The sequence below is a fragment of the Eutrigla gurnardus genome (genome assembly GCF_963514095.1).
Source record: "Eutrigla gurnardus genome assembly, chromosome: 20".
NCBI classification, from domain to species: Eukaryota; Metazoa; Chordata; class Actinopteri; order Perciformes; family Triglidae; genus Eutrigla; species Eutrigla gurnardus.
This window is the reverse complement of record NC_139931.1, coordinates 21,083,913-21,109,734: the sequence shown is the minus strand read 5'-3', so window position 1 is coordinate 21,109,734 and position 25,822 is coordinate 21,083,913. Positions and strand designations below refer to the sequence as shown.

At 41.7% G+C, this 25,822-nt stretch overlaps 1 protein-coding gene across 5 annotated transcripts in view; it reads right to left on the bottom strand.

Moving 5' to 3' along the window:
• Window positions 1–24,908, bottom strand: part of ap2a1 (adaptor related protein complex 2 subunit alpha 1) — a 35,166-nt gene extending 10,258 nt beyond the window's left edge. Inside the window, exons 1-16 of one of the 5 annotated variants that reach the window (XM_084036219.1) lie at window positions 24,110–24,908; window positions 18,560–18,771; window positions 14,380–14,573; window positions 13,939–14,068; window positions 12,611–12,712; window positions 11,141–11,400; window positions 10,636–10,804; window positions 9,835–9,972; window positions 9,422–9,604; window positions 9,002–9,099; window positions 8,697–8,928; window positions 7,019–7,207; window positions 6,759–6,913; window positions 4,749–4,811; window positions 2,617–2,679; window positions 1,044–1,126 (exon numbers count right to left, since the gene is read on the bottom strand). In XM_084036219.1, coding sequence (XP_083892345.1) covers window positions 1,044–1,126; window positions 2,617–2,679; window positions 4,749–4,811; window positions 6,759–6,913; window positions 7,019–7,207; window positions 8,697–8,928; window positions 9,002–9,099; window positions 9,422–9,604; window positions 9,835–9,972; window positions 10,636–10,804; window positions 11,141–11,400; window positions 12,611–12,712; window positions 13,939–14,068; window positions 14,380–14,573; window positions 18,560–18,771; window positions 24,110–24,176 — 2,338 coding nt within the window. In that variant the 5' untranslated portion in view covers window positions 24,177–24,908. The remainder of the gene's footprint in view (window positions 1–1,043; window positions 1,127–2,616; window positions 2,680–4,748; window positions 4,812–6,758; window positions 6,914–7,018; window positions 7,208–8,696; window positions 8,929–9,001; window positions 9,100–9,421; window positions 9,605–9,834; window positions 9,973–10,635; window positions 10,805–11,140; window positions 11,401–12,610; window positions 12,713–13,938; window positions 14,069–14,379; window positions 14,574–18,559; window positions 18,772–24,109) is intronic. The other 4 variants (XM_084036220.1, XM_084036217.1, XM_084036221.1 and 1 more) reach the window with 4 other exon arrangements.
• Window positions 24,909–25,822: the final 914 nt, after the last annotated feature.

Genomic DNA, 25,822 nt, shown 5'->3' with positions numbered 1-25,822 from the left:
TAATCAGTGCTGATTGTTTATTCTATCAGAGAGAGCAGCTAGATCAGTGTTTTTGATGTTTCCAAATGAGATGGAGCGAGGTTGATTTGTTTTGGATTGTGTTCAATTGACATTAATAATAAAAGTAATATGATCAGAGATGGGCAGATCAGATGCAGTGCAGTGAAGAGGGGTGACACCAGAGCAGCAGATGAAGTCCAGGATGTGTCCTTTATTGTGGGAAAGTCAACATGTTGCTGTAATCCAAACTGTCTAGAGCTGAAGAGAAGTCCCATGTTAGAGTGTTGCTGCTATTGTCCATGTGTTTATTAAAATACCCAGTAGTATGACATTTGGGGACATGGAGCAGATGGATGTTAAAAAGGAGGGAAAACCATTTAAAAAGTTATTATTGGGCTTGGATGGGTGACAGATAGTAGCTAAGATAGTAGGGACTGGACCACTGATCTGTACAGTTATTGGTTTGAATGAGTTGTGGGCAGGGACCGTGACAGGGACTCAACTTCTCAGGTAGCAGCAGGGAGTGTAGGTGAGGCCATGAGCTCAAGCAGCCAAACCCAAAGGTAAATAACAGACAATCTATGCAGGTTAATCCGTTAAACTCAGCAGGAAAGTTTCTGCAGTGTGATGACAGCAAGATTCCAGAGTCAAATTACGTCAAGAAGTAGGGGACGGCAAAAAGAGCATCATTTGCGCACCAGTCGCACCAGTGTTCACTCTCTTCCCCCTTCCTGGATGGAAGTTTGGCAATACGAAAGTCAAAGGAGAGCGATAGTATTCCCCTGCAGTGTGTGTGTGTGTGTGTGTGGAGGGAGTTAATTATGCCGTCTTTATCAGCAGTGACCATAGCCACCTATATGATGCCTAGTTCACACGACACAGCTTTAGCTCCGACTCTCCAATCGCTGGCAGTTCTGGAGCACCACAAACAAAACAGCCCCAGATGACGGACAAATCCGCATTGGCTCGGGGCTCGCATATAGACACATTCCAGATGTCAAAACCAGACACAAACCAGCTGCTTTTCTGTGAACATAACTCACCCAGATTCTGACGATACTCTGACTTGATTCCGATCTGTAGCAGCTGATTCTCAAACAGAACCCCGTTGTTCTTGCACACAAACCTGTGTGGAGGATGAAGGCATTGAAAGGCTTAGTCAACACTGACATTTTTTTTTTTTTTTTTTTTTTTACAAAATTGTTCATCAAATGCAGAAAATAAAAAAAACAGTGGATAACAATAATAAGCACAAGCTAAATCCTGTGTGTTCTTGTCTTAACTCTAAGTTGCTCCTAGTGCGAGTGGCATCAAATTTGTCTGCTACTTCTAGAAAGTGACTTGTATTCAGAGGCTCAAATACCTCCATAGCCCAGGGGCCTCATGTGCTATTAAGTTATAGGCAATGTTGGTGCACCATCCCAATGGAAACCCCAGCAGGCCAAGCAAGGCCAAAGTTATACGTTTAAAAAGCCTAAAATAACCAAATGGCCATTTGGAAATCATTCATTATTTGCAGGAGCCTCTGTGGGGCGCTGTTGTTGGGAGTCTGCTGTTCCCGGGATCTCATGTGCAATCAATATCACCCAAGCAATCACTGAATTCCACCAACTAAAACCAGTGGCTGTAATGGCTCATTCAGTAAGTATTTACTGTAAATACTAATCTGACCAATTCAAACGTTCCTATGGAGACCAAGCAGAGCTGCAACAAGACATGTGACCGATAGGGGTGGAACGCTGCCTGCAGTCATAGGCAACCCTTTCAGTACAGGGTGCAAGCAAGTTTTACCCAGAAGGCACCAGTTGTTGTTAGCTGCCCTTTATTAACTGTAAGTGACCCTGTTAAATTGAAGTCAGGTTCATTTGAAGACACTTTAAACATTTAATTTGCACCAGTATCACCTGTGTGTGTACTACAACGTGGCTTCGTGGTAGCCTTTTAGTCTGGTCTGCCTGTCTTGTATATGAGGGCAAGTTTCAGCCCAGTTCATTCATCATCACTAGGTCACTCTTAAAGGACGTTCACACCAAACAGCAAGACGTCGCCTGGTTTACTACAGCGGTACACGTCAACACGGCTTTGTTGTGATGTATTTAGAATAAACGGATAAACATTATGCCCTAGTAACCACATAATGATGACGATTAGTAAAAAGTCTTAAGTCATGCTTTGTTAAGTCTGTCTGCAGGATGACAAGCAAATCGCTTTTAAAATGCTTGTTTTCTGAATTGGATGGGTTTGTCAGACCGCTACATTCTCCAGTTCTGCTTCAGTCCCGAGTGATGACACCAGGAGAATCTCAACGCTGATTGGCTTCGCATCAAACGCTCATTTGTTGCTCAAGTTGAAATTTTCCAACTATATAATTGTGTCTGGCAAATCATCTGTTGTTTGGTGTGAACGCCCCTTTATGATGGAGGATTACACAATCAGAAACACTTTGAGCAGGAAATTAAGTATTTGAGTGCCTTCAATATTAAACATAAAAAATGAGGGCCAATGAGAAAACAGAGAAACTTTTTTTTTCTCTTTTGTAGTGATAATGTTGCGTAGCATGAATTTAGTGTACCGTTCCACCCCCGATGACAACGCCTCCACACAGAAAGAGCTTACTTGTTAAGAAGGTCGTCTGCCTCAGACAGAGGAGGAGCAGGATCCTCAGAGGGAGGAGCAGAGCTGAGAGACCACAGCACAGCGCATGGAGAGAGAGAGGGGAGAGAGAGAGAGAGAGAGAGAGAGAGAGAGAGAGAGAGAGAGAGAGAGACAGTCAACAAGACAATGAATGGATAGAGCAGGGATGAGCCATCCATTCAACACAGCGTGAGAGAGATTGGTTAAGAGAAAGAGAAGAAGAAGAAGAAGAAGAAGAAGAAGAAGAAGAAGAAGAAGAAGAAGAAGAAGAAGAAGAAGAAGAAGAAGAAGAAGAAGAAGAAGAAGAAGAAGAAGAAGAAGAAGAAGAAGAAGAAGAAGAAGAAGAAGAAGAAGAAGAAGAAGAAGGATAAAAAGCAGATGTGGTTAGTAAAAGCAGTTTGTACACATTTGATATCATTACACAATGAAAATGTGTCTGCTGTGTAACTCCTCATACAGTTCAGTGTATTTGGACACTTCCTGTTGTTTTGGTGCTAAACTCAGCGCAGTGAAGAAAAGATGGGACGGTCACTGAGGGTAAAGTGTAGACTTTCAGCTTTGGCCTGACAGTGTTCACATCCAGGATGTCTTACTGCACTCTTCAAACGTCGGGGAACAACATACAAAAGTGGCCACAATTCATATAGTTTGCATGCAACTAGACAAGTAATGCGTAAAGTCAGGCCTTGGCCTCAGTCACTGGTTCATTTGAATCCCATGTGCTCGAGTACAGAGACCAAAACAACAGAAAAGTGTCCACTGGCTGTACGCCCATGTTTAAAAGCACAAACGTAGTCTACACATAAAGCCTGATGCCATGAACATTGTTGGTGGGTGCACTTACTGATGACTTATCACTCCCATTTTAATTTGTGGAGGATTAAGTAGGATAAAGTCTAGTAAAAACAGATCAATGTAGACGAACATGAAGACTGAAGACTAAACGTATGGAAGAGCATTGAGGAGATTGTCACCTTGCTGAAATGAATGGGACATTCCCATCCCATATTTGTCACCATTCAAGGTTTGACTGGTGATCTTTTCAATGCTGTGGCTGACCTAATCTCCTTATACTCACATGGTAGCATAGAGGGGAAACACACTATATTTAACTTCTCATTCCTTGATTTGATTGGTCATATATATCCGGGGTGCGGTCTGTCCCCATTTCATGTACATGTGCATTGTTTTAGAATAAGACCAGATTGGGTTCAGGTCCAGCAGCTCCTCCTTCCTGCTGGACATGTAAACGTCCCACCGTGGGACAAATAGAGAATTATCATAAATATGGACAGCAAGTCACTAATATGATTTCATTTCCAAGGTTGGAATTTACATTAAAAAAAGAATCTAGGCTTCCAGTCACAAGAGTTTATGATAAATTAAGTTATTCATTGTTTGAGTTATGGAGAAGGGGTTGGATGTAAAGTATTTCACTGCTTAAGTTAATACATAAATTAAACAGTTTAATATTTGTTCATGTTGATTATGACTGTTGTTCATAATCAAGAATTTTTTTTTTTTTTTTGCTGAATCAACATTTCATTGAAACTGTTATTTTAGTTTTGTTTTTTAAGAACATTTGTAACATGATTGAAATAAATAAATACAAATTAAATTCCTGCATGTAAAAGTAATTGTTAAATATGCAAATAGGCATATCTCATGCACGGCCGAGGTGTGCGGCACTTTAAATGCTGCTCTCGCAAGGAATTGTTGGTCGGCGTAATCTCCTTTCCTTTGCATCGAGAGAATTCTAACAGATCTTATAATGGCTGACACTTACTTACTTCTAATAGTGTTGCCGTCAGGATAGATTGTGTTGCAATTTCATACGAATCATACCACAATAATACACCGGATGATGTTCATCTAATGATTAGGATTCAGTTCGAAAAATATTGAAAGGCATCAACGTATATGTAGAGAAGTCTTGCTTTTATGTAAAGCTATATGATCATAGTGTGTGTGTGTGTGTGTGTGTGTGTGTGTGTGTGTGTGTGTGTGTGTGTGTGTGTGTGTGTATTACCAATGACATGTTAATTTGAAGATAACACAATGTGCCATATTTCTACTGTTCTAGCTAATTCTGTAGTTTACTACTGGGCCCTTACTCCGAGTCACCCGAACCCTCCACCAATAGGGAATCGGAGGTCTCGGTGGGCTGTTCCAGATCTCTGTCAATGTCCAATCACAGTAGAGGACAGGAGACGGAGACACAGACGCACACCACACACACGCGCACACACACACACACGTTCACACACGCACACAGGGAAATGAAGAGAAGGGAAGGAGAAAAAAAGACGAAAGACAGTCACAAACACAGCAAGATCAAAAGAACAGACAAGTGTAGCAGACCTGCCAACCAGGAAGACTACACCGAAGAACCTACACCGTTCCCCGTTTCCATGGTCCCCGTCCAGACTGCTGTGGAGCTGACTCAACACCAGTCTGCACCAACACACTGTACCCGAAACGTTTTCTCCTAACTAATTATCAACTTGACCTATCAAACACTGAAAGAATGAGTTTGTTTCTGAGTTTGCACTGTCGACGACAGAAAAACAACCAAGGGTTTGTGTACATAATCAAAACGTCTTTTTCTGAGGGCAAGCATCTTTTTGCAATTGTTTCCAATGAGGAGAGAGCGTATGCAGCCGCCTTGAAAAAAACCCCGCTGTACCTAACGTCTATTTTATTTATTGATTGATTTTTTTAGTTGCCACCTGGTTTTGTGCGCTTCAAGCACTTCACGTTGAAACCTGTGAACTTTTCTGAAAAGCTGGTGACGTGACTGTAGGAATAATGCAGGAGAAGCTTGCTTTGTCTGTCAGACAGAAGCTACCATAACGATGACAGCAAAGACCATTAGTGGGAGCACATCAGCTGGAGGGACACTGAACGTTGCCATAGCGACAGATCGTCTTCCTTACTCTAACGTTACAGCTGTCAGACTGACGTATGAAGAAATCATCCTGTGGTGCTCATGGTGAAAAAACTATTTCAAGCAAATAGATAGTAGCCCAACTCGCTAATAAAGGAAAAGGGGCGATGTTAGTCTATCAACAGTTGTTAGAGTGATGATATGTTGTTATAGAAACATGTGAGCCCTGATTGACCAACTCTTGGAAGTTTCATTTAAAAAAGCTAATATCAGCATGCATGATCTGACTAAGAATGTCTCCAGGTTGACAGGTCCATATTAGACAAAGATAGAGCAAAGAGAGATAGAGCCAACAGAGAGACAACCAGCACAGACACAGTACAACTAGCAGTATAGTCGTGTAACAGCACAAACACACTGCAGACACAGATTTAAATCAACAGATCAAGACAGGAAATAATTCATCCCCGTTAGGATCCAAGACCAGTTTCATCCAGTCCAGTATGAAAGACAGTGTCAGTGTTAACATGCTTTTAACTGGGTTATAGTTTCTTAAATGTCATGTAGAGAAGAATGTAATCTGGATAAGAGAAACTAGTGGAATCCCCAGAAGCCCCATGATACGATCTCACCACCATACTCAAGTCACCATACCATCTTACTGCGTTTTTAAAGAGTTTGGCCATAACAGAATACGTACCCTTTTTTGAACATCTGTTTTATCTTATAATAATAAGTCTGTTGCCAAAATGTTTAATTTTAATAAGAGTTAATAATAAAAGATCCATACTTGGCATTGATGTATTCTCCAATGCCTAAAAGAAACCTAATGTCCCTTCAAGCCTTCTCCTGGAGGAAGCAGATTCTCTGTAAAATAGGTCATCAGGTGTTACACATCCTCAGATTAGCTGCGTCACCTGGTTTATCTGAGTCACCTGGTTTATCCGAGTCACCTGGTTACTGAAGCACATGTAAACATAGAGTGAAGGCAGCAGTACAGTAGATATGACAGACGTGATGATTGGTATTATTAATCAAAATGGGACAGTCTTTAGTGAACTCTGGTGTTTTTCCAGCTGGGATGGGGATCATGTCTACAGTACGGCTGTCTCAAGCAGACCCGGCCTCCTCCTTTGGCAACCAAACAGCATGATCCGCAAACGGTGTGGCAGCCCGTCATACTGGACTTTGGCTTATGGTGCATTCTACTTCTGCAACTCAAGAGATAACCTTTCACCTTAGGAAGCCGTCGTCGTTCACAGCAGCAGAAGGTGCTGCAGGCCCCGCCTCAGAGAACACGTCCACCAATAGGCTGCCAGCACTGGTGGGAGCAGCACCAATGGGAGCAGCTGAGCGAATCCCGAGGAGGTCTGCTGATGGTGACGGGGTGGACTGGAAAACAAAGGGAAACCTGCAGTAGTGCCATGAAGTACATGGATGGTAAACATGAAGAGGTTGTGATTCTGTGGGAGGAAGCCCTTCAGACAGGCTGCTTACAGCGTTGGAGGCAGCCATGGCTGCTGTGTCTGGCCCCCGTTCCCCCCCTCCATTCAACTCCCCTCCCTCCCGTTTGCTGTCCTCCAGCTCTGTCACCGACACGGCGCCGGGACCCTTCTTCTTCTTCAGCTTGGCCAGGATGGAGGACTCCCTCTCTGGGAAGGGAGGCATCTCCTCCAGGACAGTGGCCTGAGGGGACACAGAGGGCAGGCATGTCAACATGCCACTTAAAACACACATGGTGGTAGAGATACACGTCCACAGCAGGGCTCCGCATTGTGACCATTTCTGGAGATAGTGTAACGAGGGCTGGGTCATCACGTCAGTCCTAGCAGGTATGGAAAAACTTACGAGGAAAACAACTTGAGGGTAGTTGCCTTGTTGCCTTACAATCGTAAAAAAGGAGACAGACATTCACCTGCAAGTAACATCAGAAATGTGTCTTCATGTGAGTATGGACTGTGTTTCCTCTATTTTCATGCACCGCTAATAAAATACAAATCATTTAATGAATAATATGCTCTGCTGTCGTGTTTCACCTAGTGTGGGCTTGTGGAGATTATCCACACAGAGGTGAGAGGTCAGAGGTCAGACAGGGGAAATGAAGGTAACGTCTCGCTAGTGAACAGATTCAGTGTTTTTATCCGAGCTAGACCAGAGAAAACGTTACGTTTACAGGAAGTGATGATGTCACATAGCCGAGGTGCATTTCTTGGAGTAGTTCCTGGAGTGAGCGCTGCACAAGACTCCATTTAAAAAAAATAGTCTTTTATATGCTAGACCGCTGGTCAGCAAAGGGTCATCAACCAGCTTTAAATGTGACGTGTTTTCTTGTTAAATGAGTGCTGTGTGGTGGATCTGATTGATGCCGATGTGAAGAGTTGCTCATGTGGAATTAGAAAAGGGACTGATGATAAATATCTGGAAAATCAAGTAATAAATGTATCTACAGAAACTGTACAGTTTTAAATGAGAGAGCAGGGTTTGGTGGTTGGTAACTGAGTGTTTAATTTATTTTTGTTGTTTAACAGTGAACTAAAACGTCTTGTCATTCATTCATGATCAACTGTCATTTCATGTTTACATAATAAACTAGTTATCTAATAGAGAAATGAGCTGTAGTTCATTTACTAGTTCATACATGAGGTTTTTAAATCACGTAAAGTATCAATAAAAGTTATTTTTTTTGGTTAATACCGTTTAAATGATCAACTATCATTTCATGTTTACATTACAAATATAATATTTGACATACAGTTAAGGAGCTGTAGTCAATTACACTGGGAAATTAGGTTATGAGATTTTCTTTCACACAATGTATAGAAATTTATTTTATATATTGAGTCTGGTATCGTGTACAGTTCATGTTGTGTGTTTTTTTTATTTTAAATTTAAAGTCTTAAAAGTTTTGTTTGGTATTGGCTTCAAATTCAAGGTATCGCTATCAGAATGGGAATCAAACTTGCTCCCACAATAACCAGCGTGTAAGTGGAACCAACATTTAGTGGATTACTAATATATACCAGTACACCTTGCCAATGTGTAGGTGAATGACACACCTTCCAATTCAAAAACTTCTCAGTGATGATGGAGCTGGTGGGACAGACACATATGTTCCTGTGAAGTCTACGTCTAGAACGTAACAACGTTTCTACGAGTGGAGCTCATCACAACTAACCAAGACATCAGTGCTAGCGATGGAAGAGAGCTTCAGATACTCGACAGCACGCTGCTGCAGCTCCACGTCCGAGTTGCGGATCTGGCTGTCGCAGCGCAGGACTTCTTGGATGGTGGCCTTGGTCTCTGGGAACAGGTTGATAAACTTGATGTAAGCTGACAGCAGCAGGGCGCGAGTCGGCACAGAGCACAGATGGAACTTGGAGTGGAGAAGGTTGAACTGGACCAGGGGGCTGGATGACAGGACAGCAAGGTTACCATTTAACATTTCAACGCTCAATTTAGAGTTCTGGCAGGCAAACATACCTGGAGCGTGGGTCGCCAGCGATGAGGTTCCCAAACTCTCCCAGGATGTAGCCTCCAACCTTCACCATGTTCTCGTGGCAGGCAGGGGCCTGCAAGGCCTGGAAGAGATGGCGATTCAACGTATGGTTGATACTGCTAATAACACACAACAGTGCTAATCCCCCCTCATTTTACTAAGAAATGCCCGAGTTTAAAACATGTAACCATGAGCAGCAATTCTTTAAGACATGACATTGCTGAAAGCGAGGAAAGTATCATGATACCCTGCCATTAAAAATGGTCTGATAGCCCGTTTTCTTAGCAGCGCTACTTTAAGTGTGACAGTCCTTCATTTTTTACATTCTACAGCTGTATAGACATTTGCGTTGGTACTAATACAAGTACTGTGTCTAGCTCCTGAGTGATTTGATGTGGGTGTACCTCAAAGACCGTCTTGGCGGCGTAGCCCTGCACGTCGTCTCGGTTGATGACGATCTGAATGACGCGGTACCACACCTCTTCACTCACGTAGTCGCCAGCAATACGGATGAGGTTGAGAATGGTGTCCACGTACCAGGAGTAATCCACTGCATATTTCTCTGCGAGGATGGCCACTTTCAGCACCTGAAGGAGGAAGGCACAACAAATCCCATCTCAATCAAATTATTATTATATTATTATTATATTTTAACACCATTAGATTTCAAAGTCAGGTTCAACTTGTTGATGAATGAAACCAGCATCACACATTCTGACGTGACATTTAGAGAGGAATGTAGCCAGTCATATATATAGTGCAAAAAGAAAAGTACATAGCATGGCAGGAATCTGTGTTGGCACACTATCACACCCACCATCTCCTCTCTGATGGAGTAGTCCGCTGTCTCCAGGTAGCTGAGCATCTCGGCTACAATCTGCTTGGCATTGCTGCGATCACACATGGCATAGAGCAGATCAGCTGCCCTCTGTCGAACACTCACATCCCGCTCAGTCTGTGGAGGCACAGAGGGACACAATGTAAGAAGTATATGTGGCAGAGGCATAGACAGACCTACAGACACATGGACAACTGTGTGTGCACCGGTTAGTATGTCCTTCTATGGTGCAGGGCTCATCAGAATTAAACATTTCACTAAGAAGAAGAATTTTGATGCATTCAGTTACAAAGAAGTTGAGCAAAGCTCGGAGGAGCAGCTTATGGCTAAGACGAGCTAGCTGGTCCACCTTAAGTCAGCCCACCTTAATTGAGCATGAGCTGAAAATGTCGGCAATGTAGAGGGTAACCCGCTCTACTTAAATAAGTTTGAGCGTTCTCATTATGCATATTAGGCAGGATATGTAAACACACCTCCTGACGATTAATTTCTGTGTATAGGAAGCCTCTGTTATGCACTTTATATTCCATCGGCTTTTTTTGTGAGCCCAACCTTTGAGTTCAAGCTGTGCCTATGCTGCCTGTGACTCTCCCGGCGGTTGCTGCAGCTGGCAGTAAAAGAGAGATTTAAGGTGGCTGTGATGGTTGCAGCTGGGCAGCATGATAGGAACTTGAACCACAGCACCCTTTCAGGCAAAGCATGAATCCCTCCCCACCTGTGGTGTTGTTGTGAAGTGGACATGTACATGGGTTTATTGTTTATTCAAGTGTGAGCGAGCACCTTGAGGGCGTTGATGACGGTCTCGATGTGCGTCTTGACGGCTTCATGGGAGAACTCGGAGCTGGCCAGAGTACACATGCTCTCCAGAGCCAGGTAGCGCAGGTTCGTCTCTCGGTGCTGCAGGAACTGGCCCAGCTGATTACAGGCTCGCACCAGCAGGTTCGGCTCACTGCCAACAAAACCATAGCTTACTGGGAATTCATTCACAACAATAACAAAAACAACTTTAATACAGTAAAGGAACTATCTAGAAAAGGGAATTCATAGGGGTTAAGGACTGCAAACCAGTAAGAATTCAGCGATCAAATCTAAATTAAAAGAAATTATCATTGTAACTGCCTTTCATTTCTTTAATTAGAGTGCTGATTTCTTCATAGACATGTGCAGCCCATCGTTACAGTCATTGTCTTCTGTAAAGACTATCTAAACTAAGAGTTGTGGCCTGTCGAAGGTGAATTTGTAAATTCTATCTATATTTCAGAGGCATGGGTCTCAGAATACTCACCTGTCATAGTGGATTATCAGTGAGATAGCCTCGAACAAGATCGCATTCTTGGCGTTGGAGTGCTGCACCTTCTTGGACTTGGGTGGCTCCTGGGCCTTATTGAGGATGGTCTCCAGACACTCCACCAGACGGCCCTTGACAGCACCATCCTCTGGTGGAGGGTAGCACTGCAGCAGGCGAAGCAGCTTGCAGGAGAGCCATGGTGCCGGGACAAAGTAGTAGGTGTAATCCTGTAAATCAGTAGAGGCCGACGACACGATCTGGAGAAACAAATCCATTTTGTCTTATTAAAAGCAGTCGAACCTGAACCTGTGGGACACACTACTTAATTGTCTTTACAAAACATAGCTTACGAGACACAGGAAGCCTAGAAGTCTGATCTGATCCATGGGAGTCAAATCAGGTTTTTGCAGACTTTGTCTGGATTTGGCTTGGAAATCAAGTCAGACCCCAAAACACCATCTTCCACCTAGAGATGCACCGATCCGATACCCGGATCAGATATCGGCTCCGATATTGACTAATTAGCTCATTTTTATTAATATCATACACAGCAATACAGTTACAGCGATCTAGTCACTTCAATTCTATGTTTGCAACGCTGGTTACGTCATCACACAGAGCACGCACAGCAGCTAGTTATGAGCAAACACAGAGCAACATGGAGCAAGCACCGGTAGCTATTGATTGTTGGGTTTCAGGCAGCTGCTCTATTTTATATTACATTTTAAAATATGTTGCAGTGCACTTTACATGGTTACAAGTGTTATTTCTTTCTTTTTGCTGCTAATGAACACTTTGTTATTTGTTAATAAATAATATTAAGTACATTTATATCTGTGGCAATTTGTTACCTTTTTTTTTTAAACAAGGCTAAATGTTTATGTCAAGCCTGATGCCTTCACTCACATGGCAAGTATACGGTTCACTCATTCAACAGTAGTATCGGAATCAGGTATCGGCCGATATGCTCAGCCCAGGTATCAGATTGGATTGGGAAAAACTGGATCGGTGCATCTCTACTTCCACCATCACGCTCCTACCAATCTGGCATTTGTGGAAATTAGAGGATTTCAGGGGAAATGACTTAGAAGTTCTCAGAGAATGTGTTTATTCTATTAAATTACAGTAATTGTACAGTGTACATTTGCACATACTCTGCACTTTACTGCTGTTTTGCACTTCTGGATGGATGCTAACTGCATTTCGTTGTCTCTGTACTTGTACACTGCACAATGACAATAAAGTTGAATCTCATCTCATCTCTCATCTCAAATGTTGTATTAAGACTAAGGTTGTTGTTTTATATTGAAAACCTACAAATAAAGCGGGGGGGGGGGGGGGGGGGGGAGTGGATTGCGCACCACACACACACACACACACACACACACACTCGAATTTGACATTGTTTACACAATTACTGTAATTTCTCTTTACAGTTGACACACACACACACACACACACACTTACCCTGCTGAGTCGGGACACGGCCAGGGAAACGCAGGTCTTGAACTCATCAGGATTCTTCTGGCTCAAACAGGTGATGAGAGAGATGGCTGCTGTCACCACACCCTAACCCCCAGACACAAGAAGATTGCTTATAATCCCACGGATATATCACAGCTGACACGTTTCAACTTCTAACACATTCAGAACAAGTTGGGTAATCAACATCAGCCTTTCTGAAAGAAACCCTTTCATCTTGAATAAAAACTTGATTTAAGATGCACACACAAAAAAGTAAACCAAGGCTGCACTTGTGAGGACATTGCTAGGGCTGGGTAGCTTTAAAGACCCGATGATGTTGGGAAATTTAAAGTCCCAGTCGGCAACATTTTTTTGATCATATTCACTGAAGCCGACACTATGCTCCGATAGAACAACATAAATCATCGGGTTTTAGAAGGAAAAAAAAGCGCGCCTCTACGTGCAGGTAGAACCTGTTTGTTTTGCAAAAATTGACAGAAGGAGCTCGGTGGTCGTGGGTGAGGAGAGAGTTGTAAACATTCAAAATCTGACAGAGTGCCCTCGATCCACCGGACTTGCTGACTGGGACTTTAAATTGTGTCTGGATTGAAACACTTTGAGGCAAACGGTGCCACTTTCCATGCTTAACAGTAATTGCTCCGTTGCCTTAGACGTAGAGAAAACAAGACAAGAATTCACATCAGAAAGGTTTCAACATGTGACCCAATTATTCCCCTATATTCATGCATCACTGCTTAAATCCACACAATCATTAATGTGCAAACAGGTTCAGTGTTTTAACTGGGCTGGACCAGAGAATTAATGCAATTCTATGATGCAATGTAGACCTGACTGTACACGTAACATGGTGTGAGCGCTGCACCAGACTCCATTTAAAAACGTGTCTTTTATACGCTACATTACTCGTCAGCAAACAGTCATCAACCAGCTTTAAAAGTGATGTACTTTCTTTTTAAATGAGTGCTGTGAGTGAAAAGGATCCGATTACATACGTTTGGAAAATCAACTGATAATAAATATAGAATTTGGTGGGCTGTTAGCTGTTAAACAGTGCTTAATTCATTTATTTTTGTGTTTACAATCAGCAAATACATATTGTCATCGATTCATGATCAACTGTCGTCTCATGTTTACATAATAAACTAGTTTACATCTAGTAGAGAAATGAGCTGTAGTCATTAATAGAAACGTAGTTGGTCTACTAGTTAGTACATGAGGGTTTTAACCACACAAGTATCATTGTAGTATCGGGATTGAAATCCCCAGCCCCATACATTCCTGGTTTCAAAGGGTGTGAATTGGGTGCTCACCATGTGTTGGTCATTGAGCAGGTGCACCACGCGGGAAGTCCACTCACCCATCAGGACCAGGTCAGGAGAGGTCTTATAGAGACGCAGCAGACACAGGGCCGCTGACTGTTTCACACTGTCCATCGTATCACTGGAGCGCAACACATTCACATTAGCAGCAGCTGAGTCAAGTCATGCTTATGTAAGAGCCCGTGTCCACACAGCACCCTTTTTTCTTGCAGAAAAGTGGCTAAAAGCTTTTTGAAAATGTTTCTATGACAATATCTCGCCAACATATCAGCAAAAAAAACAAACAAACAAAAGGCACTACGGAGACACAGTCCCTAAAGCGACATGATAGAACACCGTCTTGGCGTCATCACAGCAAAACATAAAGGAAAAGTGAGGATGGTTCCCATTCATTTGACTTCCTCAACCCTCCAAAGCAGGTGTCCCACTCACCCAGCGACCAGGATCCGAGGGATCTCACTGGCAAAGGCCTCAGCCATCTCGCGGCTTCCCACGTTTGCGATGCAGTGAAGTGCCAGGCACATGAAGGTGGGGTTGCGGCTGGACAGGTCATTCTTGATGGCGTTGTTGATGAGACGGATCAGCTCACTGTTGCTGTTAACCAGCACTGAGATGAACAGGTAGCCCTGGAGGAACACGGGACATGACAGCAATGAGACGCTGGTAGCAGGAATGTTGCTACACCTTTGTCTTAAATTTGTCTTCTTTGATATCTCTTTTATGGCATATGACGGAATCTGTCAAGTATTGTCAGCATTGGAAAAGAAAGCGTGGGGTTTGGATTAAACGAGACCGGTCAGATCGATTGGTGCTCAGACATAGTTCAATAGATTTTTAGTGTGTAAGCCAAAGACAACAACCACCCAAATACTACAGTCCCTACATCATAAGCCTCTGCTGACTGGATCATTATGGAATGTAAGGGTAATTCATATTAACCAGTAGGTGGCTCCAAAACATCACCAAGTATTTAAATCTGTTGTGAAGATATATAGATATAAGGAATTGTAATACAATTAATTGTTCAACAAAAACAATAAGTCAGTGATTGCACGTTTCCTACACAACAGCTTGTATATTATTGTATTGAGTTATACTGACGGTTTTAAAATATTTTGTTAATCCTAAATAACAACATTACGTATAAAATGGCACAATTCAACAACAGCAGAAACTGCAGCCTCCACAACACTCAACCCAGACATCATATGATGAGAAAGAGAAATAAGAAAGTTGCAATGAAAGTCCCTGGGCAGGACTCGAACCGGACAACCCAACTCAACAGCCCAACAGCATTCATTTTAGCTACATGTAGTTAAGGTGCCCTGTGGAGTTTCCCTGTATCTCTAAAGCTCAGCAGACATGACGAATAGAGCTTTTGTTTGTAAACAGTGATGACATATTTAATAAAGTATATATACTGTATTGTGAATTAAGTTTGGTGATAATATGGTATCACAGCAGGTTGGATGGATGGAGATCACTCACAGATGCAGACTCTTTATAATAGAGCTTGGTGGACCCTACTGGACCCTGGACCATCTGACGGAGCAGCCCTGCTAATCAGCTCGTCAATTTCACTTTGTAAAATCAGTCAAACATTTTTACTGGGTAAACTTTTTTATGTTTAGAAGCTCTCACTATCAATGATGAAACAATAAATCAATACATTTGCTTCATGGTTGCTAGCCTAAGGCCAATTACATATGAGCTCCCTGAGCCTCGTCCAAGGTGTAGAGACTGAAGGAACTTGTCTGAGGCGTAGTCTTTGTTGCTACAGCTGTCAACTGGACTAATAGAGATCCTGGCTCAGTATTATTCTGCTGACTCAACATTTCCTTTTCCTGAGAAAGTGGTACGCCACATAGAATCAGGAAATAGTCCCAGTGGCTGGGATCTTTGTTCTGCTTTAACATTTAGAGCATTCTAATTGTTTGAATTGTCAACCAAATGCTGCAGTTCTAAACATGTTTTCATTATTATTTAGCTTTGATTTTTTTTCATATCTTATTCATGTAAAGCACTTTGTAAAGGCGCTATACTGAATAAACATTATTATAATTGACAGTTCTTTATAAAAATCAGCATTCATGAGTTGAAAATGATGGGAATTTTCAGTTTTCTGATTTTCTTTCAAAGAGCTAAAAATGACAGCACGGCTCCAGATTAACCATTTTCACCACTGTCTCACTTCAACTGTCATAAAGTCAGAGAAAACCATCGAAACTGGGTTTGGATCTGAAAGCCAGCCTGGTTAGGAATAAAACCAACTAGCTAATACCTACAATAGCACAATACGTTTTACTTTCCGTCATTCGTGCCAGTATGTGGTGACACACAGGTCACTGATCTCCACTTCTGTCAACACTAAGAGTCAACAAACTGGGATCTGGAGTGGTTCGACCAACAGGAGTAGACCGTTTGATATGTCTTTGAACAAAGACTTCAATACGATCACATGATTGAGCTCTGAAATAGCGTCAGGTCTCCAAAAGCTCAATACTTAGAGTACCAGCCTAGTCAAAACCTAGTCAATGAATCATGGTCAGATTCTTCAGCCCCTTTCAGACATGACATCTGGAACAGTGATGGTTCCAACTAGCTGTTAAAGTAATGGCATTCATGGGGGTCTGACATTAGCAAATATGACATTAGCAATATGTAAACAAAGTTTACAAGTTAACAGTTTACCAAATGGCTGATGTTGTTTGCTACATGAAAGCTTCCATTGACTATTTGTGGCGTAAACAGAAAGAAAAGAAAAAAAATCATCAAGTGTAAAACCCTTTTAGCAATATTGTTTTTTCCATCCAACATTTCTAATTAGTTCATTCGCTTTAAACGCTGGATGGATTTCTCCCCACTGTTGCTGTAATGCTTGCTCCTGGTGATGCTGGGACTTTGTATTAACTTAATGTATTAACTCTGAAAACCATGAGGGTATTCTGGTCCTGCTCAATGTGTCCTGAGATAACTTCTGTTGTGACACTATAAATACAATTGAATTGAATTGAATGGAAATATGGATTTATGTTTCCCACATTGCATTAAATTTTGCAAATACAGTCAAGTGTCCTGCATAAATGTAATGTCTTGAACCACTTTATATTACATTAGCTTGGCAGTTTTAGAACTCCATGTACAGCAGAGAGAGGCTCATTTAAAGCAGATGTATATTAGACATGCTTTATCTCTGGGTCCCTAACCCTTGAAAAATTGCATTTCTAAAGATACAATCAACTGATTTTACCTGGTATGAAGCTATGGAATGGAATGTCCTTTCAGACAAAATACAGAAATAAAGATGCCTGTAAAATAAATCCTGAACTAAATAAATGAGGTAATATATTTATATATAAATAAATACATATTTATTTATTTATTTACTTCATGGGTTATTTCTAACTATACTATCTGCTCTGCTAGATTGCTATTGCAATTATTTCCTTAATGGATTTTATCTGGTTGAATAAAGGTTGAATAAAACTAAAAACATGCCTTCAAGCTGCATGAATAATCCAAAACAATGTGTTTAAAATAGCAGAATTACATTCTTGAATGTGTTCTTTGTTGACAAGCACATTATATGACACGTTCATGGCAACCATCCGGCCATTATGCGAGACCTGCATTATAAAAGTGGCATAAAATGAACAGAAATTGATCATTAAAATCATAAATCACAATATAATATACATAACGTTCACAACCTTCTCCACCTCTGATAGATGGATGGATGTCATGATACTATTGTTTGAAATTGGTTGGTACTAGCTGGTGTCAGCATGCGTCACGTTTTCCCTGTTGAATATTGGATTATATTGGATAATATTAGAATATTGGATTTTTATATCAATTCCGAAAGACGTTTTGTTTGATTTTTTCTGCATATATTGTTAAATAGGTGAACAATATGATCCGGGATGTGATCCAAAAAGGGTTAAAAGGACTTTTTTTTTATTTCAGCACCACCTTTAAACACTTGTAGGCTGTTTATGTGATATGTGAGTTTACTATGGGCTGGCCTGTGCTGGGCAAGAAGAATTAATACCCAATTTGTCATATTTGAAGGAAGGCGTATTGCGGTTTAGAAATCTGTAATCGTAGGTGTTGTTACACAGCGATTCAGTTGTAATCCCAGAGAGAAGAGCTCATGATAGGCTGCGATCGAACCGTTTATAAGTAACGCCGCAACAGTGACTCCTTTTCCAGAAGCATCCCGGCTTTGCGGAACCAGAGAGAGCGCAATCAAACAACAATGGAAGGTGAACTTTAGCTTGTCGACTCTTCAAGCTCAAGAGAAGTTGCTGTGCATCATATAGAACATGTTGCTGATACAATGGCCGCTTCGCATTAGCAACTACTCAATGAAATGATGTGTAGAAACCAGAGACTTTCTATGGTACAAACAAGGTAGGAAAAAAGGAGTGATAGTCGCCGACGAAAAGGCTGTGTAAAAGGGGCTAATCTAAAGCATTTATAAAAATGGATTTCTAACCACAAGCACACGACAAGTTCAAAGACAGAAGTCAAGTTGTATATTTGGCTTAAAATGATGACTTCACTCAGTCAGCTTTCTTTGTTCCAGGTAAACAACCAGTAGAAGACTTACAATCTGTTTCTCGGTGTACTTGTTGGAGCTCAGCAGGTTGACAGCCTCCATGTGTCCAAAGTCAATGTCATGACCAAGGAGGAAGATGAAGAGCAGCTTGCAGACGTATTTCTTCTTGCTGTAGCCATCGAGAGCCTTGTCCCCTTTAAACTTGGAGCGAATGTTGGCCAGCTCTTTATTGATCCGTTTGATCTCAGCCTCTTTGCTCTTACCTGACAGGGGAAAGGAAATAGTACCATGTCAGCATTTAAAACATAGACATGATGGACTTCATATTGTCTTATCAATGTGGAAACAATGTGCTCAGGGTGAGAACCTCTTTAACCATCTTCAGTGGGACAATATGTTGTCATATCTGCCTAAATTATTTTATATAATTATTTTATTATATCTGTGCCAACAAGGGGAAAAGAGTTGTGATTTGGAGTTTTACACCCAGGTGACCAAATGCCTGGACTCACTAGGTTCAAGGCCAACAAACCTGTGATCGAAATCTTCCCTCCCAGAGCAAAGTACAAATAAGGTTACAGCCAGGAGTCTATTTCAGACCATTAGAATGGCAATGGCTGCAGATTACATTTGCACAAATTGCAATTTCTGTGGTTGATTTCAGGGGTCTAACAGGACGGGTATGTGTACCTTCTGTCTGTGGCGACTACGCACACATGCAAGACAGACATGTGGACACACTTCAAACATTTCATTTATGATGGTGTCACTTGAAGTCTAAATGCTAAGTATGATTGTATAGTGTTTTTGTGATTGTGTGTGACTTGGATCTGTCGTACTATCTACTGCACAACAAATTGCCCCACTGGGGGACAATAAAGTATTTTGAAATTGAAATTGAATTGAATTAATTACTCATGGAAATTACACAATATCAAATGTTATTGCTGGGAAAACATCTCTGTAGTATAGCTCCTTCAACCAACTCCATTTATTCAAGTTTCCTTCACCCAATCATCATATTTAATGAGTAGAGCTTGAAGTGAGCTAGGTCTCCGATTGGCTCTCCTGTCTCACTGTCTCCCCTCCCGTAAGATACCGGTCCTGTCTCACTGTCTCCCCTCCCGTAAGATACCGGTCCTGTCTCACTGTCTCTCCCCCGTAAGATACCGGTCCTGTCTTACTGTCTCCCCTTGCACTTCAAGATACCGGTCCTGTCTCACTGTCTCCCCTTGAAGCACTTTGAGTCTGCCTTGTGTATGAAATGTGCTATACAAATAAAGTTGCCTTGCCTTGCCTTGCCTTGCACCGTAAGATACCGGTTCTGTCTCACTGTCTCCCCTTGCACCGTAAGATACCGGTCCTGTCTCACTGTCTCCCCTCCCGTAAGATACCGGTCCTGTCTCACTGTCCCAGTCTGAGCAAGTATCGCAAACCGAGCGGTCGGGCGTAGTTTTTAGAACCGGTCGTTCGATCCGGTTCTCCGAGGGCAGGCCAACATTATGCAGTATGGCAGAGCCAGGCTGGGAACGCTGCCGTTACTGTCGGAGCCTCGTCGTTCAGAATCGTTAAAAAACAACAAAACACAGCCGGTACCGGTACAGGTGCATGGTGGGCCTTTATTCCTGTTTATAGTCATTCACCGAATGTGTTAAGAAATTAACAGTGTATATGGTAACTATATACAATGTTAATTTTTATCCGATTACTCGATTAATCGATTACAAAAAGATGGATAGCTGCAGCCCTAGTATGAACCACACCATCCGGTTGCCATCGGCAGCGAATCGATCAGTCGGCACATCTCTACTGCAGATCATATGAATTGGAGTGAATTCAGGGCTCCAGAGAGCGTCCATTTCAGTTACACGTGAAAACAAAAATCTGTGAAGTGTGACTTAACATTGTCATTGGTGACACCAGTGTGCCCGACATCACAGGTCCGTCTCTGTGTGTGCTGATATGTGAATTGTGCCCCGTCGTCCTCCTCGAGCAACATCCGAGCCATAAAACATCCTGATATCTCAAAATGAAGAACTATTGATTGTTATCTTTGTGAAGAAAAATGCTGCAGTGCCTGTTACACCTGTCCCTGAAAGACCTGCTTACCCCCATAGGAAGCCTGATCCTGACCGGAGGTACCAGACTTATCCCAGAAGTGGCAACGGGGGCACAAATTGCTTGTATAAAAGTGAGACACTGTGCATGACAACTTTCCTGCTAATTTCTTCACACCATACAAGTGGGCTGTGACAGAGGATGTCATTGGTTGTACAGATAGTGATGCCCTCTGAGGCAAATTGTGATTTTGGGCTGTATGAATAACTGAATAACAACACACTAAAGAACAACTTCACAAATAGTATGCTTCATCGGAATTGCACCTAAACCCCAATTTGCACGTGGTAGTTCTGCGAGCATCAAAGCTTGGCATGACATTTTCTTTATGTACTCTTGTTCACAATGCCAGACAGGGGCGTAAAGAGGGGGGCCCACCAAATGGCTCCACTTCAATGAAGATGACCACACAAACATTAATCTGTGGGTCATTCCGTGTCATTTCATCACATTTCTGAAAATCTTCCCACCTGACCATCACAGAATGTCCTGTAAAAATTCAAGTACAAAGACACACTTGTTAGTAGGACAAATCCAAAATATTAGGTCTCTACTGTCAACAGTTTTCTCATGAAACATCATTGAATGAAGGGTAGTTTAGACGGTTTTTGGCATCATACTCTGAAAAGCCATTTTTAAACAGCAATATCTGGAAAATATATCTCACCTGTAGCCTTCAAAATTTCTACAGTGTATATCTGTTACTAAAAGCCTCCAGACATGGAATATCAGGGGTGTAGCTCAATGATAACCTAGTATGGTAGGCAGGGCATGAAATTGGGACTTGAAATTGTGAAACTGTCAATATACTTGCCACATTGGCTCGCTAAATTCTACTCGCTGGCAAAAAAAATTCACTGCCGCCGACGGCGAGTTCAAGCGGCAACTCTCTGTGGAACTCTCTGTATATGTCAACTGTCAATCATCTCTATTCTTCATTTCGATTGGTACTAGCTTCACTCGCATCGCAAGAAAGTTAAACTTATTTTATCTCCGTCCCCGCCCACATCGCATCGCCTGTCCTGGCCACATTCCGCTAGAACACATTCACATTCATTGACAGCTGTCGCTCAGTGATGTCGAGTGGTGACGTACGTGAACGAGGCTTTAGTCAAAACCAAAACACCAAGGAAGGCTGAGGAATATTCACCCACTTATATTAATAATAATAATAATAATAATAATAATAATAATAATAATAATAATAAACTAATAGTATAAAGGCTCAGCACTGTGTTTTAGTCATTTTTGTTCTCATCTTTTCTTGAATGCTTAAACTCCTCAACCTCATTTAGTATGTCAACATTTGTATCAGTACCAGCAGTTTGTAAGAAATTGGTCAGTAATTGATGTCATATTTTGGTTCTCAGAATTCACCAAATTGATGCATTAAAATGAAATTATTAAAATTTCAAATTCTTGTTAAAATCATTAAAAGATCAGGAGGGCGTTTTGCCTCATTTTGTCGCAGTCATTTTTTAAAATCCTGATATTGGTGGGGGTTTTGTGGCCGTTTTTGGTACTGCATGTCCTAACAGCCTACTGGTAAACATCACAGCAGGGCAATTCAATTGTGTATCTTCATACTAGATTTTTATCAAGAAATTCTGAGATGGTCAGGTGGGAAGATTATCAGAAATTTGATGAAATGACACGGAATGATTTTACAGCTGTCGTTAAAACTCTCGCAATATAACTTTTCCTTGATAGAAATATAAGACAGGTGGTCAGAACATTGATAGAACTCATTCCTTCCATGTGTTCAGGCTCTTTTCAGCAACAAACAGTATTGGACATCATTTTTGATGCATTCAAATGTAATCTTGCAAAATTTCGCTTCTGGCAAGAAACTTGAATAAGATACATTTTCATTGAGTCCTCTTTCAGATGAAGGTACGATGTGAATACAAATAGAACTCAATCCTTTTTCTGTTGGTCCACTTTAAAACACCACAAGTTAAACTGGGTGCATTGTTGCACAAAATGCCATTTAAATTAAATTTATTAAATTAAAATAACCCTTTCTAGTCTTCAGACCACTCAATGCACTACATGTCAACATTCACACATTCATACATCCACTGATAGCAGAGGCTGCCATACAAGTTACCACCTGCTCATCACAATCTAATCTAACCATACAAACACCTGCGGGAGCATTTTGGGCTTCAGTGTGTTGACCAAGGACACTTCAACTGGAGGAGCTGCATATCAAGCCTCCAATCTTCAATTCCAATTTATTTCAACGTCATACACATACAGGTACAGGTGCATTTAACCCATCCTAGGCATCAGGAGCAGTGGACTGCTGAAAAGAGCCTGGTGAGCATGGGGTTCAGCGTCTCGTTCAAAGACACCTCGACATGCAGTAACCTGCGTTTACCAGGCGACCCCTTTACCCACTGACCACAGTCCTAGTATGGTTGGCAGCTACAGGACAAACTGTAGAAAAAAAGATGTAGCTGGTACCATTTTGCAGCCGACTTCCAGGTTAGCAAAAAATTGGGATTTGCAAAACTAAGATGCACAAGATGCACAATCGCTTACAGAATCTTTGATTTTTCCCCACTGTTATGTCAATGCTTGGGTGATATGACAATATATATGGAGACTAAAAACATGTGTCAACCCTCAGAGATGTTGCCATACCATTTACAGTGTAGCATCTAACCCTTGCTTTGGGTGTATTTCATAATTGTGGATATATTGCAAATTTGGCATGTATTAAATGCAATGGATTATCCATACACTAGACATTACATGACATTCCTGCCTTTATTAGCGACTAGCCTTTATTCGTTTTTGCAAACATTATTTGAATATGGCTTTTACATAACAAATCAATCATATAGTAGTATCACAATTTAAAATTACACATACCATGATGGACAATATTAAGTAGAGCATACAGACTGGAGAGTCTTGTTCACATCAATTTCAGTCTTTGGAATTTCTCATCATCAATGATTTATCAGCTTAATTGCTTTAAACCTCCGACTGCAACTAGTAGACGGTGTCCCCCTCCCAGTCAAACGTATTATTACTGCACTGTCATGCTCTCAGCTTCAAGCAATGACACACGCACAGCTTTTTCCCCTGTGAAATTAACCTCCGTTTCACAGATTCGTTTAGAGATCTGGGTTTCTAACATCATACAGATGTCGGTCTCTGATGACCAAAGCGACAGCCAACACGAAAGGCCCCGTTTTCTGCACCCGAGCATCAGACCCTCGCTTCCGTTGCAGCGAGTAGTGTTAAACGGTCATGTTCCCGGCAGCATCGCCGTGTTAACCGTTACATTATTGAGCGGTTAGCGGCTAGTAAGAAGTATGCACCTACAGGCGATTAGCGCTCCGTGCCTCGGTGCCCCCACACGTCATTTCACTACAGCACATAAAGAGGATATAAACAGCTACACGAGTATGTTACTACAGCGTTAAATGGCACACATGAGTCACAAGAATGAAGGGAAATGTTACTTACAATTCCTTATGTCCGAAATGAAAACGGCTAATCCGCGCATTCCATCTCCTTTCGACACAGCCGGCATTTTTGCAGGTTTCTGTCCTCACTCCGGCCTTAACGTTATCCGTAAAAACGAACTGACGTCGGTCAGCTTCTTACACTGGACTGGGGTGGAAGATGGCCAACCTGACGTTCGCTAGTGGCTAGCTGCTTCGTAGTTCCAGCCGCTACACCGTTACGATTGACCGCTACCTACCACACTCACTGTATGCGTGCGGGTCGCTAGCTCAGATAGCATTTGCTAGATTAGCTGGATGGCGGTGGATCAACCAGCAGCAGGATAAGTTAACGTTATCCCTGTTAACTGGCTCGTTTCCGTTGGCTAAGGCGAGCTAACGTTATTTCATTCAATCCTTATCTTACGTTAGCTACGACTACAAGCAACACACATAGCACCTACTGTAATAATTCACTAAAGTTAAAACCACCAACTACTGGGTGTCTTTCGGATAAATGCAGCCAGATGTGTTAGCGGAGATAACGTCCGATAATATAACGTCAAGTTACTTCGAGTCAAGGACTCTAAAGCTAGCAAAACAGCTAGCTAGCTGACTAGCAATATCATTCAAAGACAGGAATACATCACCGGTTGACCGGAATAGAGTCGACGGTGTGAAAAGTCAACCAACGATGTGAAACGATAGCCCGTGTCTCTCTGTCACGTACTAAATCTGGTAAATAAAATGTGCTATATAATTGATGACCGTTCTAATTCTCCAGCCTCCACTCCGCGGCTTGGATAAGGCTCGTGACAGCAGATCCAACAGCGTGACCGCGCGACGCAAACGTGCACGCGTACGCTTCTTTCCTTCGGCTGAGTGCAGCCCGGCGCTGATTGGTCTAGCATGCATTGGCCATAATATCAATACAAAACGTATTGAAATCGTTGCCCCTATATCTATGGTTGCCCCAACCCTAAACCCAACCGTCATGCCCTCTTTGGGCATTTTCGGCCATTTTTCCTGATTTGTTTTTTTGATTTGGTGACGACTTTGGCTGTGTTACAGCTTGTGGCTTGTGAGTTTTTGCAAGAACTTTTCTCTAATCATCATACATCAATATTTTACATCAATTCTACTTTTTTTTTCATAAATCTCTTAAAACAACTTCCACCTTGCTCAAAACTTCCAAACATTCAATCATTTTCAGGATTTTAACCCTTTAAATGCCAGTTTAATTTTTTTATATTTTTTATCACAAAAAAACCCACAAAAAATTAGATATTTTCCATATAATAAATAGGAGGTGGATGGGGCTTTGGTGGGGATTAGAGGCTTGGATATGTCAAAGATTAGCAACAAAATTGATTTGATTGCATTATTTTTTTTTCTGTAGTACCAGATACTCCCTCTGGGCACCTTCATGGCCAAAAACGCCCCAATTCTTGTATTTTTGCCAGTTATATTATGGAGCCGTGTGACTACCAGGGGACCCCAAGAGTCTTTTTTCCGTGTTCAAAAATACAAGAATTTCATGCATCGGCCTTTTTTGTTTTGTTCATAATGAAAAGCTAACATACCAGAATGCATGGTTTTATACTGCAATGGCAGTGAGATTAAAAAATGTGGTTTAAATGGAAGTCAATGGGGCGTTTTTGACCACGAAGGTGTCCAGAGGGAGTATCTGGTACTACAGACAAAATACTAATGCAATCAAATCAATTTTGTTGCT